Raw genomic sequence first — 15,611 nt, 5'->3', positions numbered from 1 at the left:
ATCCTGCACCTTGATGCCACTAAAACAATGGAAATCAAATGGTCTCAATTATCAACAAGACTAACTCTTATGTATAGTAACCTTTGTTCTCAGATAAGACAGTCCATGAAAATGATAGGCCGGGCAAAGTACAATCAATTCAAAAAATAGTGCACAGATTCAATGTTAGGTAACATTACAATTAGATTGATTCAGTATTTTGGATAGATTTGACCCTCAGTACTTTAGCTCCCAAAATGGTTTGAACAACATTTTCCCCATTTCTTCTTTGAGTTTAGATGATGTGTAGTTTGGAAAATAATCATAACATTTTCAATTTGGCCCTATGCATGCCGTTCTTAAATATCTTGAACATCTTTCAATCTAATCCATTGGATGGGATAAAAAAGAATTCTCTTCGTGATCTGAAAGGATCTCTTGTGAAATACTTAACCACAGTTGCTTTACTTTATGTTTGGCTATAGTTTATCACAAATCACCAACCCTGTTCAGAAGGCTGACGTGGGAAACGAAAATAGATTCTGCTCTGAGCGTTGAACTAATGCATAGTGTTGAGCCAAGGGAAAGGGTGCTCTACTTTGAAGACACAAGAGATTGCAGAGACCATGGGCGGCACGGTGGCTCAGCGGTAGAGTTGCTGCCTTACACCACCTGTAGCGCCGAAGACATGGGTTCAATCTCGACTACGGGTGCTGTCTGTACGGAGTTTGTACGTTCTCCCCGTGACCGCGTGGATTTTCTCCGAGATCTTCCGTTTCCTCCCGCACTCCAAAGACGTACAGGTTAATTGGCTTGGTATAAATGTAAATTTCCCTAGTGTTTGTAGGGTAGTGTTAATGTGTGGGGATTACTGGTCGGTGGGCCAATGGGCCTGTTTCTGCGCTGTACCTCTAAATTAAAATATGATGTAATAATGAGCAAGATATAACTGCTGGAGGAACTCAGCCGGTCAGGCATCATCTGTGTATTGCATCAGAATTGTTCTATATGCAATTTCTACCTTATGTCTGGCTTAGTTATCTGGATGGAGTAAACAATTTCAAATCCATTAGTATACGAGGTGAAGATGTAAATCAGCTCAGTGTGTCAAGGGGAGCTATGATCTATTAAATCAATGGTCGGGGATATTCAGGGCAGTGACACAGGTGGACTGCACGACCTGGAAAGACTGGCAAAGGAGGAATCTGGAACACATCTGCCAGATGATGCATTTTCAGTCAAGCATCGTTTGATTTATGCTCTGGTGAGCATCCGCATGCAGCCTTGTGTTTGCTTCATTGATTGCTGTTCCACAGTGATGTGGCACGTTAAGTGTTAGACCCATTGAAAGTCACACAATTCTTTTAACCTCCAGTATAACCATTTCTACATTATTCATGTGAAGTCATTCTGCTCAATATTTGTCACCAGCCTCGTGGTTTAATGGCACAGTTGAACGTGTGCCTAAGGAGCTCGTTCAGGACAGATAGAGGGCATCATGTATAGGTATCATTGGGCTATGGTCCAGGGCATGAGAGACCTTGTACAAGCAGGGCAGATCACACCCACACACTGGAACAGTATCAATATCCTGGCACGGACGTTTGTTAATGCGGCTTGGGAGGGTTTAACTCTTGTGGCTGGGGTGTGGGAACCAGCGTAGGGGAGAGTTTGAAGGGAGGGTAGAATATAGGTCAAATAAGTCTAAAAGGAAGGACAGATATGGCCAGACAATGGTGAGGTGCTACACTTTGGAAGGTCAAATGTGAGAGTAAAGTATACAGCAAATGGCAGGACCCTTCGGGACATGTACAGAAGTAACTTGGGGACCAAGTCCATAGTCACCTGAAAGTGGCATCACAGGTGATAATGTACAGTGTACATAGGTCAGGAAGTCATGGCCTTCATTGCTTGTGGCATTGTGTATAAAGGTCAGGAAGTCATGTTGCAGCTGGGTACCACTTTTGGTGGGGTTAGCTTTGGAGTATTGTGTGCTGCTCTGTAGGAAAGGATGTGGAGGCTTTGGAAACAGTGCGGAAAAGGTTCACCAGGATGTTGGCTGGTGTAGAGTTTATTAGCTATGAGGAGAGAGTTTGGGCAAACTTGGATTGCTTTTTCTGAAGCATCGGAAGCCGAGTGGTGACCACAGAAGTGTGTAGAGTTATGGGTGGCATAATCGGGTAGATGGTGAGAGCCTTTTCCCCAGGGCTGTGATGTCAAATGCTGAAGGGCATAGGTTTCAGGGGAGAGAGGGAAAGTTTGAAGATCTATGAGACAAGTCTTTTACAGAGAGTGATAGGTGTCTGAAGAAGGGTCTCAACCCGAAACGTCACCCATTCCTTTTCTCCCGAGATGCTGCCTGCCCTGCTGAGTTACTCCAGCTGTTTGTGTCTAACCTAGGTGCCTGCAACGTAATGCCAGAGGTCGTGGTAGAAACAGAAATGTTAGGAAAGTTTAAGAGGCATTTAGACAGACACATGAAGAAGCTAGGAATGGAGGGATATCGATCGTGGTCAGTCAGATATGCTGTTTAAATTGGCATCATGGTCAGCACAGAGATTGTGCGCTGAAGAGCTGTTCCTGTGCCAGACTATGGGAAGGGGCTAATAAGCTGCTGTGCCATTTTAAGATGGACAAGCCCAGGTTGCAATAGGTATTGTACCTCTCTCATAGGTGCAGCAACAAAGGTTTGATCCTGACCTGCGGTGTCATCAACATCAGCCTATTCTGCCTATGGCTGTTTATAACAGTATAACAGTATAACAGTATAACAACACTTTATTGTCATTCGGTATAAATACCGAACGAAATTTCAGCAGTCACAAGACACAGCAAAAAAGAAAAGAACACAGGACACCCGACCCCAACACAAACATCCATCACAGTGACTCCAAACACCCCCTCACTGTGATGGAGGCAACAAAACTTCCCCTCTCTTCCCCCCGCACCCACGGACAGGCAGCTCGACCCCTACCGAGGCAAACGACACGCACAGCCCCCGCAAGGGGATGGAAGGCCCCGCGGCCGAGCCGCCACGGGCACCGAAACGTCCCGCGGCCGAGCCGCACCGGGCACTGAAACGTCCCGCGGCCGAGCCGCGCTGGCGATGTTAAGTCCAGCAGCCAAGCCGCACCGGGCACTGAAACGTCCCGCGGCCGCACCGGGCGATGTTAAGTCCAGCGGCCGAGCCGCACCGGGCACTGAAACGTCCCGCAGCCGAGCCGCGCCGGCGATGTTAAGTCCCGCAGCCGAGCCGCACCGGGCGGCTCGGCCGCGGGACGTTTCAGTGCCCGGTGCGGCTCGGCCGCGGGACGTTTCAGTGCCCGGTGCGGCTCGGCCGCTGGACTTAACATCGCCCGGGGAAGAGACCTAATAAAAGAAAGGTTTCCCCCCGCCCCACCCCAACCCCCACACCCCACACCCCACACCCCACACCCCACACCCCACATACACAGCCAAAAAACAGAAACAAAAACCATCCCAACACCGACACAAACAAAAAAAAAGAAAAAAAGACAACAGACTGCCAGAGAGCCGCAGCCGTTAGGCGCAGCCAACTCCTCTCCACTTTCTTTGGGTGTGCCTGACTCCTCCCAAAGACTTGCAGGTCAATAGAAAATGGGCAGTAGGATATGCTGTCGGGCAGGTGGGAAGGGAGTTAATGGGCATATAAGAAAGAATAGGTTAATACATTACGGAAAGTAGTGGGGAAATGGGATTGAAGGGGATTGCACTGAGCAATAACTCAATGCAGCAAGTGTCTATGTTGCAAGGAAATGCAGAGATATGATATTTCAAAAAGAGATACGTAGAACCTGGGTAGAATTTAACATCAGTTGTGGAGAAAATGTTGGCATCTGTGACCGAGAATCAAATCTGGATGAAGCCAAAACAGATACTGAGGCAGATAAAGCATATGCAAATTTCAACAAGCATATCTGTGCTGAACAAACTGCCAATGATTTGAGGAGATAGCAGACCTGATCGGAAAGGAAAATACGATGGATGCAGGGTTCGCAGTCTTAAACAAAGGGCAGGGCTTGGATTAATTATTGTAAGGAGTTTGTACGTTCTCCCCGTGACCTGCGTGGGTTTTCTCCGAGATCTTCGGTTTCCTCCCACACTCCAAAGACGTACAGGTATGTAGGTTAATTGGCTGGGTAAATGTAAAAATTGTCCCTAGTGGGTGTAGGATAGTGTTAATGTGCGGGGATCGCTGGGCGGCACGGACTTGGAGGGCCGAAAAGGCCTGTTTCCGGCTGTATATATATGATATGATATGATATGATGAAGAAGATGAAGGGGTATTCAATCAGAGAAAGGAAAACAAACTGGATTAAAAGCTGGTGATAATGGAGACTGCAAAGGTTAAGGGAGATATTCATGGAACTGGGTAGGGGTATCCAACAGAATTCAGTCCCGGCCACATCTGCTCCTTTGTACAAACGGCCTTGGGGACCGGTTTTGAAACTGCAGGGGAGATGAAATAGATTTTACTGGACCAGAGGAATCTGCAAAGGCAGGCAGGGAAAATGGGAACATTGACAAAAAAAAGTTTCAGCGACCTTCACTGCCAGTGACCGAGGTATAATTTGGGTAAAATTAAAAAGTGCCAATTATGTTCTGCATGAATATAGGTCTGGTGCTGTGGGAAAGCAAAGGGATTTTAGATGCGCAGTTATAGGCTGATAAGATTGTCCAGTAAAGCTGATGCGATTTTATGTTTCTTCATGCCATGCAGAATATAAAAACTGAGCCTACATAAGCCCTAATAAGGAGTTGGAGTAATGTGTATCATAGGGATCTAGGATGAATACTGTGACTTTGGGAAGGATGTAATCACGATTTTAAATGATTTGGCCTGGGACAATACAAATACAAAGAGCAGCTTGAGGAACGGGAACTCCTTTCAGTAGGTTAACTTGGAATATGGTTTTAATGTGATAGAGGTTTAGTTTAGGTTAGAGGTACTGATGGGAACAGGCCTTTCGGCCCATCGAGTCCATACTGACCATCGCTAACATTAGTTCTATATTATCCACCTTCCCACCCTACACACCGGGGGTAATTTACAGAAGCCCATCTAGATACTAAAACTCTTGTTTGTTTGTTTCGTTGTTCCTGAACTACAGCCAAAACAGTACACGATAGCGCGGCAATGTTAGGCCCACCTTACTCACCGTCATCTCTTTGGTGCTAATGGAAGACGTTTTATTGAAATCAGCGTTATATTTTTTAAGTTATGCACATTTAAAAGTTTAAATCTATCTCCTAGGGAGGGGGGGTAGAGAGAGGGGGGGAGGGAGCGTGGGGGGAAGAGGGAGGATAAGGGGGGTGGGATAGGGTTGGGGGAGGGGAAAGGGGAGGGGGAGGGGAGGGGGAGAGGAGAGGGTGTTGCACCAATGCAGGAGAGGTTTGGGCCCAACGGGTCCACTTGGTCCAGTTAACCTACAAAACTGCACGCCTTTCGAATACGTGAGGGAACCGGAGCACCCGGAGGAATCCCACGCAGTCACACAAACAAGCATATCTGTGCTTAACAAACCTCCAATTATCTGAGGGGATGGTATGCAGAGAGCAAGCAAACTCCACGCAGACAGCACCCAGAGTCAGGATCCAACTCGGGTCTCTGGCCCTGTGAGGCAGCAGCTCTACTGCTGCGCCACCGTGCCGCTAGCTCAGAGATAACGGTGTTCAGAGTTAGGGACGAGACACACCTGGAAGCTTTGGACTGTTTCTAGCACCTAGTGGACTCAGGGCAGGACAGCTTCAGTAGAAGATTAATTGTTGGAGGCATGGCTGAGAGAGGAGAGAACTCTTTACTGGAGGAGATGTGAAATTGATGACAATGGATTGAAGAAACCATGGCAGCATTGAAGATGAGATTGGGTAGGTGAACGAAGAACTAGGAACATGTCAGGTTAAAGTAAATTTGCAACAGTAAAGGGAGATAGACTGTTGTTGTGCCTTGGTTTCTGTGGTGCACTCTCTCAATCCTTGTGCTGAACTTTTCAACATGTATGATAGGCTTAAATTAAGAAGAGTTTTTATTTAGGAGCACCTTCAAACTGAAGCTGGGTGGTAGCCTGGAGAAGCCAGCATGTTTGGGTCACCAATGATATTTCCTTGTGTTTGACTTACAGTATCTTGTCCTCCCAAGGTGTCCAGCCAATATTTGATTTGCCAAAGGAATTGATTAACTGAGATATGTCGAAGAGAGACACAAAAAGCTGGAGAAATTCAGCGGGTCAGACAGGGATAGGGAAACCAGAGATATGGAAGGGCAAGGTGTGAAAACGACAGATCAAAGCAGACAAGGGGCAAGGAAATATAGAATGGTTCATTGTTGGCTGAGGGGAAGGTGACAACGAGCCATGTAAACAGTAACATTAATCAGGAGGACAGTGAAACTAGTCGGAGAACTTGGGTGGGGAGGGACGGAGAGAGAGGGGAAGCAAGGGTTACTTGAAGTTGGAAAAATTAATATTCATGCCACTGGGTTGTAAACTGCACAAGCGAAGTATGAGGTGATGTTCTTCCAAATTGCATTTGGCCTCACCTCAAGATGTCACCTCAGGTAATGCCACACTCCCTCAGCACTACTCTGCAGTAAACCAGAGTGGCCTCAGGACTAATTCAGTTCCTCCATTTGTGTGGGAAGGAACTGCAGCTGCTGGTTTAAACCGAAGATAGACACAAAAAGTAACTCAGCGGGTCAGGCAGCATCACTGGAGAGAAGGAATGGGTGACGTTTCGGGTCGAGACCCTTCTTCAAAAGCACTTGATTCATTCCTCAGGACTTTACGATGTCCTGAAGTAATAAAAGAAGACACTATAAATCTCATTGTCCGCCTTCTCCTTTTGGTTCTCTCCGAGCTGAAGATGACGCATGGCTCAGGCAGCTCCGCTGATCAAAGAGGCAAACTGAATAACTGTATACCTCTCTCTGAAAAAAAATAATTAGGATCAAATGCACCAAGTGGTGTTACAGAGAAGTTAGGTTGTAGTCTGAACAACAGTTGGCAGAATTCCAGGTGGCATTAAAAAAAGTAGCTTTGGAGGAGAGAGTGGAATGGAGGGATGGATTTAAAAGAGGGAATAGTGACTTGGAAATATGTAGAGATATGTTACTGTAGAGAACTGGCTCACCAGTGACAGTAGAGTCGTTTTTGCTTTTGTGGCATAAATGTTGGATTATATGCTGCATGCGCCGGCTGAGAGACCCCACTACTGACCACATCTTCCCATCTCCACCCCTTTCTGCGTTCCGCAGAAACCATTCCCTCCGCAACTCCCTGGTCCACTCGTGTTTCCCACCCAAACCACCCCCTCCCCAGGTACTTTCCCCAGCAACCAAAGGAGATGCAACACCTGTCCCTTTACCTCCCCCCTCGACTCCATCCAAGGACCCCGACAGTCTTTTCAGGTGAAGCAGAGGTTCACTTGCACCTCCCCCAACCTCATCTACTGTATCCACTGTTCCAGGTGTCAACTCCTGTACATCGGCGAGACCAAGTGCAGGCTCAGCGATCATTTCGCTCAACACCTTCGCTCAGTCCGCCTTAACCTACCTGATCTCCCAGATGCTCAGCACTTCAACTCCCCCTCCCATTCCAAATCTGACATTTCTGTCCTGGGCCTCCTCCATTGTCAGAGTGAGGCCCAGCGCAAATTGGAGGAACGGCACCACATATTTCCCTTGGGTAGTTTACACTCCAGCGGTATGAACATTGACTTCTCTAACTTCAAATAGCCCTTGCTTTCCCTCTCTCTCCATCCCCTCCCCCTTCCCAGTTCTCCCACCAGTCTTACTGTCTCCAGCTACATTCTATCTCTGTCCCGCCCACTCCCCTGACATCAGTCTGAAGAAGGGTCTCGACCCAAAATGTCACCCATTCCTTCTCTCCAGAGATGCTGCCTGACCCACTGAGTTACTCCAGCTTTTTCTGTCTATCGGTTTAAACCAGCATCTGCAGTTCCTTCCTACACTCTAAATCCTGGTCAGTTTATGATTAGGATAATAAATGGAACCTTTGATCACATTGCACTGTTGTCAAGGTATATCCTGTATGTAACACTTTAGTCTGTTTCTAATTGACTTGAGCGCATTATTAGAAATGTTGAAAACGGTTATTTTAAATGTTTTACAGTCCAAGAAAGTTATTTAATTTTGTTTTGTTCAGCTCCATTTCATTACATTGCCTTAGAGTAGAAGTACCTGGTTGATTCAGAATGGGAAGACATGCGGTTGACTCATGTTCAAAGCCAGGTGGCCTGATAGTTCATACAGTACTGATCTGACTAAAACACATGAGACTGACAAGTATTGAGAGGTTAGATGTCAGAACTCAGCACAGTGGCACAGCGGTAGAGTTGCCTTACAGTGCCAGGGTTCGATCATGACTACGGATGCTGTCTTTACGGAGTTTGTACGTTCTCCCCGAGACCTGTGTGGGTTGCCTCCAGTTTCCTCACACACTCCAAAGACGTACAGGTTTGTAGGCAAATTGGCTTGGTTAAATTGTAAATTGTCCCTCATGTGTTTAGGGTAGTGTTAGTGTGCGGAGATTGTAGGTCGGCGCGGACTCGCTGGGGCGAAGGGCCTGTTTCCCTACAGCATCGCTAAACAAAACAAAACTGAAGTGCTACCATGTTAGGATCAGGTTCAGCCATTTAAGACTAAGAGAAAGGAAATATCTCAACGTCCAATATTGTAAACCTTTGGAATGATCTTTTCTACGTAGTTGTCAACATTGAGTAAATGAATACAGTTACAACTAACTAATGTAGAATGCACACTCTGAAGGAAGCCAAGAATATGTTGATCAGACAGCGTGGAATAGGGATAGACCTATGGTGGAGCAGCCTCACGTGATCACATGGACTGCTCCTGATCCTGACTCATTTATTCTTCTGACTCTGCCACAACCTCTCACCACCTGCTTACACTCCCTGCTACCTGTAACATTCAAAGAAAATCAGAATGTCACAGTCTGTCCTGTTCACTCACCTGCCAGCCACGCCCACCACGTTAAGCCAACTCCCCTCACCTGTTCACTCACCTGCTCCAGATCACCAATCAAGCCTGCATATAAACCCTTCCTGCACACACACTCTTTGCCAGATTGTTCTTAGCCCTCATGCAAGACTCTCCTGCATTCTCTCTTGGACTGATTTCCTGTTGCCAACCCTGCCTGCTCCCGACCTTCATGCCTCGTCGTAGCCCTGGTGAACGCCTCAATCTTCTGTCCCCGACCACGAGCAGGCAGAAATAATGCTCATTCTAAAAACTACTTCCTTGGTTCCATGTGCTGCATTTGGGTCTACCTGCGGTCCGTTACACAGAAGGTGTTCAAACTCTTGTTTTAGATCTTCAAGCTTATCAAGAACATCCAGTTCTACCTTTCTACAGTGGATCACCTCAGTGCTTCATTTCCTTTTCTGTCTTTGGTGACATTTTGATGGATTTTAGGCAGGTACAGGGATATGCATGGAATGGCGGGATGTGGATCATGTACTGTGGTCACAGAAGGTTAGTTTAACCCGGATACAGTGGATGCAGAGAGGATGTTTCCACTAGTGGGGAAGTCTAGGACCAGAGGTCATAGCCTCAGAATTAAAGGACGTTCCTTTAGGAAGGAGATGAGGATGAATCTATTTTGTCAGAGGGTGGTGAATCTGTGGAACTCATTGTTACAGAAGGCTGTGGAGGCCAAATCAATGCATATTTTTGAGGCAGAGATAGACAGATTCTTGCTTAGTACAGTTATCAGGGGTTGAGGGGAGAAGGCAGGAGAATTGGGGTTAGGTGGGAGAGATAGATCAACCATGATCGAATGGCGTAGTAGACTTGATGGGCTGAATGGCCTAATTCTGCTCCTATCACTAATGAATGTATGATCCTGGCATCATATTAACAGTATGCTGGAGTAACTCAGCAGGTCAGGCAGCATCTCGGGAGAGAAGGAATGGGTGACCCGAAACGTCACCCATTCCTTCTCTCCCGAGATGCTGCCTGACCTGCTGAGTTACTCCAGCATTTTGTGAATAAATACCTTCGATTTGTACCAGCATCTGCAGTTATTTTCTTATACATCATGTTAGCAGTGACTTTATGGGCCAAAGGGCCTTTTCCTGTGCAGTACTGTGTTCTATGTTCAAGGGGAGTGACCTACCAGTGAAAAATACGAAGCAAGCCCATTGTTCCACGTGTAAACCATTGCACCCACAGCTGCCATACAAGTTGTAAAATGATTTTGTTAATGTTGCATTGCCAACTATGTTTGATGTTAGCAACTGCCAAATCAAAATAAGCATTGTTACAGTCTTATAGTTTGGTCTGAGTGGGGCCAGTTGTACTGCTTTGATATGGACCTCTCCCACAAACCACAATTATTAGGAAACGGTTTTCTTTTCAAAACGTAAGTTAGATCATTTGAAGGCGCCACGGGACGGGAGTGTGTGGCCACTTACAGGGTGTAGTCACAATTCCCTGCCTCCATTATTTCAACAGGAGCATTAATCCAATTAAAAGCTGGAACCTTGGGAACAGAGGCTTTGAATAATCGCATAACGTTGGTACCTGCTAGCTTCCTGTACCTGACGCAGAGATTCAAAGTCAGTTTCTCAACTTGGTATGCTGACACAAAGTGGGCCATAGAGCGTGCCACCAGATCACCATGCCTTATCTGCCCAGTGAAAGGCAATTATCTTACTGGGGTTCGGCTACAGTTCCACCCTCATCTGAACCCTATTACTGCAGAAGAGTGTACGTGTGTGCGGGTATATATGCATCTACTGGTAGCAGTCCTTCTTAATTACGTCTGCCATTGATAACATTCTAGAGCATCAGTCCGATAAAATCACACTCGTACTAATTCTGATCATACAGTATGTTACAGTAACATTTAATGCCGACACCAGAAATGTGAATCAGCATTTATTGCTGGTCAGTGAAAATTGCTGTTTCTGCTTTTAAAAAAAGGATATACATGTCTGTCTTAGGAAAACATTATGTTCTATCTGTCATGTTTTTGTCAGTGTGTGCTGTAGCAGCGATGAGGATTTCACTAATCCGTCTCTTGGTAGCTGCTTCATCAAAGAGTGAAATGCGAGCACTTTGTCTCCCATTGAGATTGTAGTAAATGTCCACATTTCAACAAATAGCATCATTTTTTAAATCCATCAACTACCAAGCGTACAGTACATGGTATAAGAACATTTTGTCCCTGACCCAGGGGAAAGTTAAACCTGATGCCTTTCCATTTGTCCTACCGCGCTAAATTTTCAGCTTCCTCTTTCCACCACCCCCACATTTATAAAACAATGATATGAAAGTTTACTTTAAACTGCTGCGCTGTTCTACCTCACTGACAATCGAAGTTTTGTAACATCTGCTGAGGGCGAGGAGAAAAGCCCAGCTTATTATCTGCCTGCAAGCCATCTGCTGTAAGTCCAGGCCTCCTCACACAAGATCAGCTGAATTTTTAATGAACCCAGGCTGGCTGGAAACAGCTTGTAGATACAATGGCAGGAGAGCCCGTACAGCTGTCGTGGCTGCGCAATACAGTGTCACTGTTAACTTGAATGTATAAGTGGGCTGTTGGAACACCAGCGTTTATTGTCACGCTGGCCACTGTATTGAGTCTGTAGGTTGATTCATACTATCTTCCAGTGACACAGTAGTTCAACTCAACGAGCGGGAACACACGCATATATACACCGCTCACGTACATGTGCACTTTTACATGCATGCACGCGTGTGCGCACTCACGGGCACCCGTGCATATACAATTCCCATGCACACTCAATCACGCACACACACTCATTCTGACACATGCACACGCTCCCCTCACAAGGAAGCAACATCTCACACATACCGAGGTGCACGCACACAGACATGTGTGTACACTCACATACACATACACACTTGCTTGCACATACACTTTCTTTTCCAGACACACAAGCACTCCATACATCAGTGTGCACGCTCATATACTAATGCATCATACACTGCAAATGGAAGAAAGAATCACAGTACATGGGATGTTCTTGCCGTGCAACATTAGTGCAATTAATGTATTATTAACTTTGCTTCAATTGCTCTTGGCATTCCGGCAACAAGGATAGCCTTGTAACTAAAATACCATGAGCTGTACATTGTACTTTTAATTTCTGCTAAATGTACACTGGACCAGCTGATTATCCTTCCCCTTAATTCGCAGATTTCTCAGTAAACTCAAAGTTTATCCATTTTCTGTCAGCCCCCTTTCTCGTCTGACTGTGACCAGATCGTTCTCCTGAAACTGCATCAGACTGAACTGAGTCTTTCCCACCGCTCATTTCAAACAACAGGTAAAGGTAGCCACCTGATTAATAACTTCTCATGGTAGATTATTTTGCCACCGTTAGCCTGCAGCACCTAATAAAGTTTAGAGGAAGGGAATTAACCGAGCCAGTGTTCCGGTCCACTATATAACCCAAGATTCAAATTAATGTAATAAATACGGAGTGGAAACCAATTTAGTGCAGGAAAAAACTGCAGATGCTAGTTTAAATCGAAGGTAGACACAAAATGCTGGAGTAACTCAGCGGGTCAGGCAGCATCTCTGGAGAGAAAGAATGGGTGATGCAGACTAGGGATAACTTTATACCACGATAAAATCATGAGGGGAATAGATTGGACAGATGCACAGAGTCTCTTGCCCAGAGTAGGTGAATCAAGGACAGGAAGACAGAGGTTTAAGGTGAAGGGGAAAAGATTTAATAGGAATCTGAGATGGTAACTTTTGCACACAACGGGTGGTGGGTGTATGGAACAAGCTGCCAGAGGAGGTAGTTGAGCAGAGAAGAAACAGTTATTCAGGTACAAGGATAAGACAGGTTGGAAGGGTATGGGCCAAACACAGGCAGGTGGGACAAGTGTAGCTGGGACATGTTGCCGGTGTGGTCTCGACCTGAAACGTCACCCATTCCTTCTCTCCAGAGATGCTGCCTGACCCGCTGAGTTACTCCAGCATTTTGTGTCTACCTTCGATTGAAAAGCAATTTTAGCTCCTTTCTAGGATGTGTTGTGTTTCACCCCTTTTTCCTTTCATTAAAGTTTTAGTTTAACGTTGCCAGCTTCACATAGTGTACATTCTTTGATCTGAAACGAGTTATCTGCTGTTGTCACTGGGACATGTTGTAAACAGCTGGGTGCCTCTCAGCTGCTTGGCCTACCACGATACAATAGGCGAAACACACTGGCGGTTCCCTGTTCAAAATAAGTACCTCTGTATTCCAACAAGTGGACTGTCACCAACGCGCACTAATTACAGCACCTGACTGAGTGATTTCCTATATTTAGTAAAGCCTTCAGTCCTCAAATCTATGGATGAAGCCCCGTTTGTGAACATATGTTCCTGACATACGTCCTATTATTAACTTCATTAATGTTCGTCTTTTACCTCGGCCTTTGAGAGCCCAACTTACAGTGGCCGTCAAGGGGAATCTTGTTAACCCATCAACGCCGGGATTAAATAAAGACTTTCTATATTTAACAAGGAAGAACAGTAGAAGAGGGGAGATGAGATGGAACTTTGTTCCACCACGAAAAGCGTGATCACTTGAATTGAAGAAGTGAAGTATTCCTCTCCCCTTTTAGATATCATTTGTTCGTGTTTTATAGCCTTTATTCTGGCGTTATTACAACACCCACCCGTGGGAGTCATCGTTATCACAGTCTTTCTTCAACCACTCTACCCCAGACACTTGCAGAGAGAGGTTAGTAGTAACTACAGATGGTCAGTTCAACCTACAGCGACCAGCCCGCCAGGTCATCGCGCTCTGCAACATTCCCGGCTTTCTCCAAAGGTTTAAAAAACAACAAGGGATGAATAGTCAGCTTACTTGTTCAGGCTGCGCCGGGCTTTGATGCTGGCCACGATGATACTCCCTGGCCGAGGAGTCGCCACCGCCTTGAACGTCCCCTTCCAGAACTTTTCGAAGAGCTGTTTCTCGCCCTGCTGCACGGTGACCATGGCGGAGACAGGAGGCGTGGAGGGTGGAGGGTGGAGGGGTGGAGGGGTGGGTGGGCAGAGGGGGGAGACTGGGCGCTCCCGCTCCGACACTCACAGCTCAACAGGCATGGGCACACACTCACACACACACTCACACACACACACTCACACACACACACTCTCTCTCACACACACAGACACACACACACACACGCACACACTCTCTCTCACACACACACACACTCACACACACACTCACACACACACTCTCTCTCACACACACAGACACTCACACTCACTCACACTCTCTCTCACACACTCGCACACACTCACACACACACACACACACACTCACTCACACTCACAGTCACACACTCACTCACACACACTCCGGGCGGCGGTGCAGCGGGGAGCTGTCCAGCTCCTGAAACGGTCCACCTCCTCCAGCCTCTACTGCACAGAGTGTCCCACTCTCTCTGTGTCTGTGTGTCTCTCCCTCTCTCTCTCTCTCTCTCTCTCTCTCTGTGTCTCTCTCTTGCGATACGGATCAGCCAGCCAGATGCGACGCGGATTTCCAGCAGTTACTTCATCAAAAGGACCGGATCAGTTTATAATCAAGGGAACTCACGAATGGGCAGGAACACCTGGAGAGCTGTTGCCAAATAGTCTGGCGTTTATTGGTTACAACAAAGGACGAGCTGTCAGGAGAAGGCAGGCAGATTGTAGAGGACACAAAGGCGGCAAGGCAAGGCAAGGCAAGGCAAGGCAAGGCAGCAGTAGTGTGCGGACAGACCCGAGCGGACCCTTGTTTTTGTCTCATTTACTAGTGACGTTGGAGCAGGTTTGGTCAGCTGAGTGCAACATATCTTCCCCCTTTTCTCTCCCTCCCTCTCTCCCTCTCTCCCTCTCTCCCTTCTCCCTCCCTCCCTCCCTCCCTCCCTCCCTCCCTCCCTCTCTCCCTCTCTCCCTCGCCCCCTCTCTCTCTCTCTCTCTCTCCCTCCCCCTGCCCCACCCTCTCTCCTACTCTCCTTCCTCCCTCTCTCCCCTCTCTCCCCCCTCCCCACCCTCTCCCTCCCTCCCCCACCCTCTCCCTCCCTCCCCCACCCTCTCCCTCCCTCCCTCCTCCCCTCCTTCCCCCCCTCCTCCCCTCCTTCCCCCCCTCCCCCCCTTCCCCCCTTCCCCCTCCCCCTTCCCCCCCCTTCCCCCCCCTTCCCCCCCCTCCTCTTCCCCCTCCTCTTCCCCCTCCTCTTCCCCCTCCTCTTCCCCCACCTCTTCCCCCTCCTCTTCCCCCTCCTCTTCCCCCTCCTCTTCCCCCTCCTCTTCCCCCTCCTCTTCCCCCTCCTCTTCCCCCTCCTCTTCCCCCCTCCTCTTCCCCCCTCCTCTTCCCCCCTCCTCTTCCCCCTCCTCTTCCCCCCTCCTCTTCCCCCCTCCTCTTCCCCCTCCTCTTCCCCCCTCCTCTTCCCCCCCTCCTCTTCCCCCCTCCTCTTCCCCCCTCCTCTTCCCCCCTCCTCTTCCCCCCTCCTCTTCCCCCCTCCTCTTCCCCCCTCCTCTTCCCCCCTCCTCTTCCCCCCTCCTCTTCCCCCCTCCTCTTCCCCCCTCCTCTTCCCCCCTCCTCTTCCCCCCTCCTCTTCC

At 47.6% G+C, this 15,611-nt stretch overlaps 1 protein-coding gene across 1 annotated transcript in view; it reads right to left on the bottom strand.

Annotated features, from left to right (window-relative positions):
• srrm4 (serine/arginine repetitive matrix 4) overlaps nucleotides 1–14,839 on the bottom strand; it is a 364,697-nt gene extending 349,858 nt beyond the window's left edge. Inside the window, exon 1 of the mRNA XM_078421767.1 lies at nucleotides 13,870–14,839. Within this exon, the coding sequence (XP_078277893.1) occupies nucleotides 13,870–14,000 (131 nt within the window). The 5' untranslated portion in view covers nucleotides 14,001–14,839. The remainder of the gene's footprint in view (nucleotides 1–13,869) is intronic.
• Nucleotides 14,840–15,611: the final 772 nt, after the last annotated feature.

Source organism: Rhinoraja longicauda, chromosome 25, assembly GCF_053455715.1.
Source record: "Rhinoraja longicauda isolate Sanriku21f chromosome 25, sRhiLon1.1, whole genome shotgun sequence".
Lineage (NCBI taxonomy): Eukaryota > Metazoa > Chordata > Chondrichthyes > Rajiformes > Arhynchobatidae > Rhinoraja > Rhinoraja longicauda.
The sequence above is the reverse complement of the archived record's forward strand: the minus strand, read 5'-3'. Positions and strand labels throughout refer to the sequence as shown.